The sequence below is a fragment of the Penaeus monodon genome, chromosome 15 (genome assembly GCF_015228065.2).
Source record: "Penaeus monodon isolate SGIC_2016 chromosome 15, NSTDA_Pmon_1, whole genome shotgun sequence".
Classification (NCBI taxonomy): domain Eukaryota; kingdom Metazoa; phylum Arthropoda; class Malacostraca; order Decapoda; family Penaeidae; genus Penaeus; species Penaeus monodon.
In genome coordinates, this window is record NC_051400.1 from 11,768,574 (window position 1) to 11,768,889 (window position 316).

At 53.2% G+C, this 316-nt stretch overlaps 1 protein-coding gene across 1 annotated transcript in view; it reads left to right on the forward strand.

Annotated features, from left to right (window-relative positions):
• LOC119582211 overlaps positions 1–316 on the forward strand; it is a 36,474-nt gene that overhangs the window by 14,190 nt on the left and 21,968 nt on the right. The window contains exon 2 of the mRNA XM_037930442.1: positions 29–310. Within this exon, the coding sequence (XP_037786370.1) occupies positions 45–310 (266 nt within the window). The 5' untranslated portion in view covers positions 29–44. The remainder of the gene's footprint in view (positions 1–28; positions 311–316) is intronic.

Consider the following 316-nt stretch of genomic DNA (forward strand, 5'->3'; position numbering starts at 1 on the left):
TAGAATGACAAACATTTCACCGCCACAGAACCTGCAAGGCAACCATGAAGGAGCGACGTCTACTCTTTGTGACATCCGTGATGTTGGTGATCATTGTCTTTCTTCGCGTGGAGCTGGAGAAGTCCTTCAGGAGGAGCCCACTTCCTGCCGTCCTCAAGAGTGCCGTAGAAAACCCGACGCTGAAGGACAGCTGTTTCGACTACGTAAATTTCACAGCAGAGAACGTCTGCTGCAAGATGCGGAAATACACGGCGGGCGACGTGCTGCGCTGCGTCGAGCGGTTCAATGCGGAGCAAAGGCTACAACACAAGTGGGT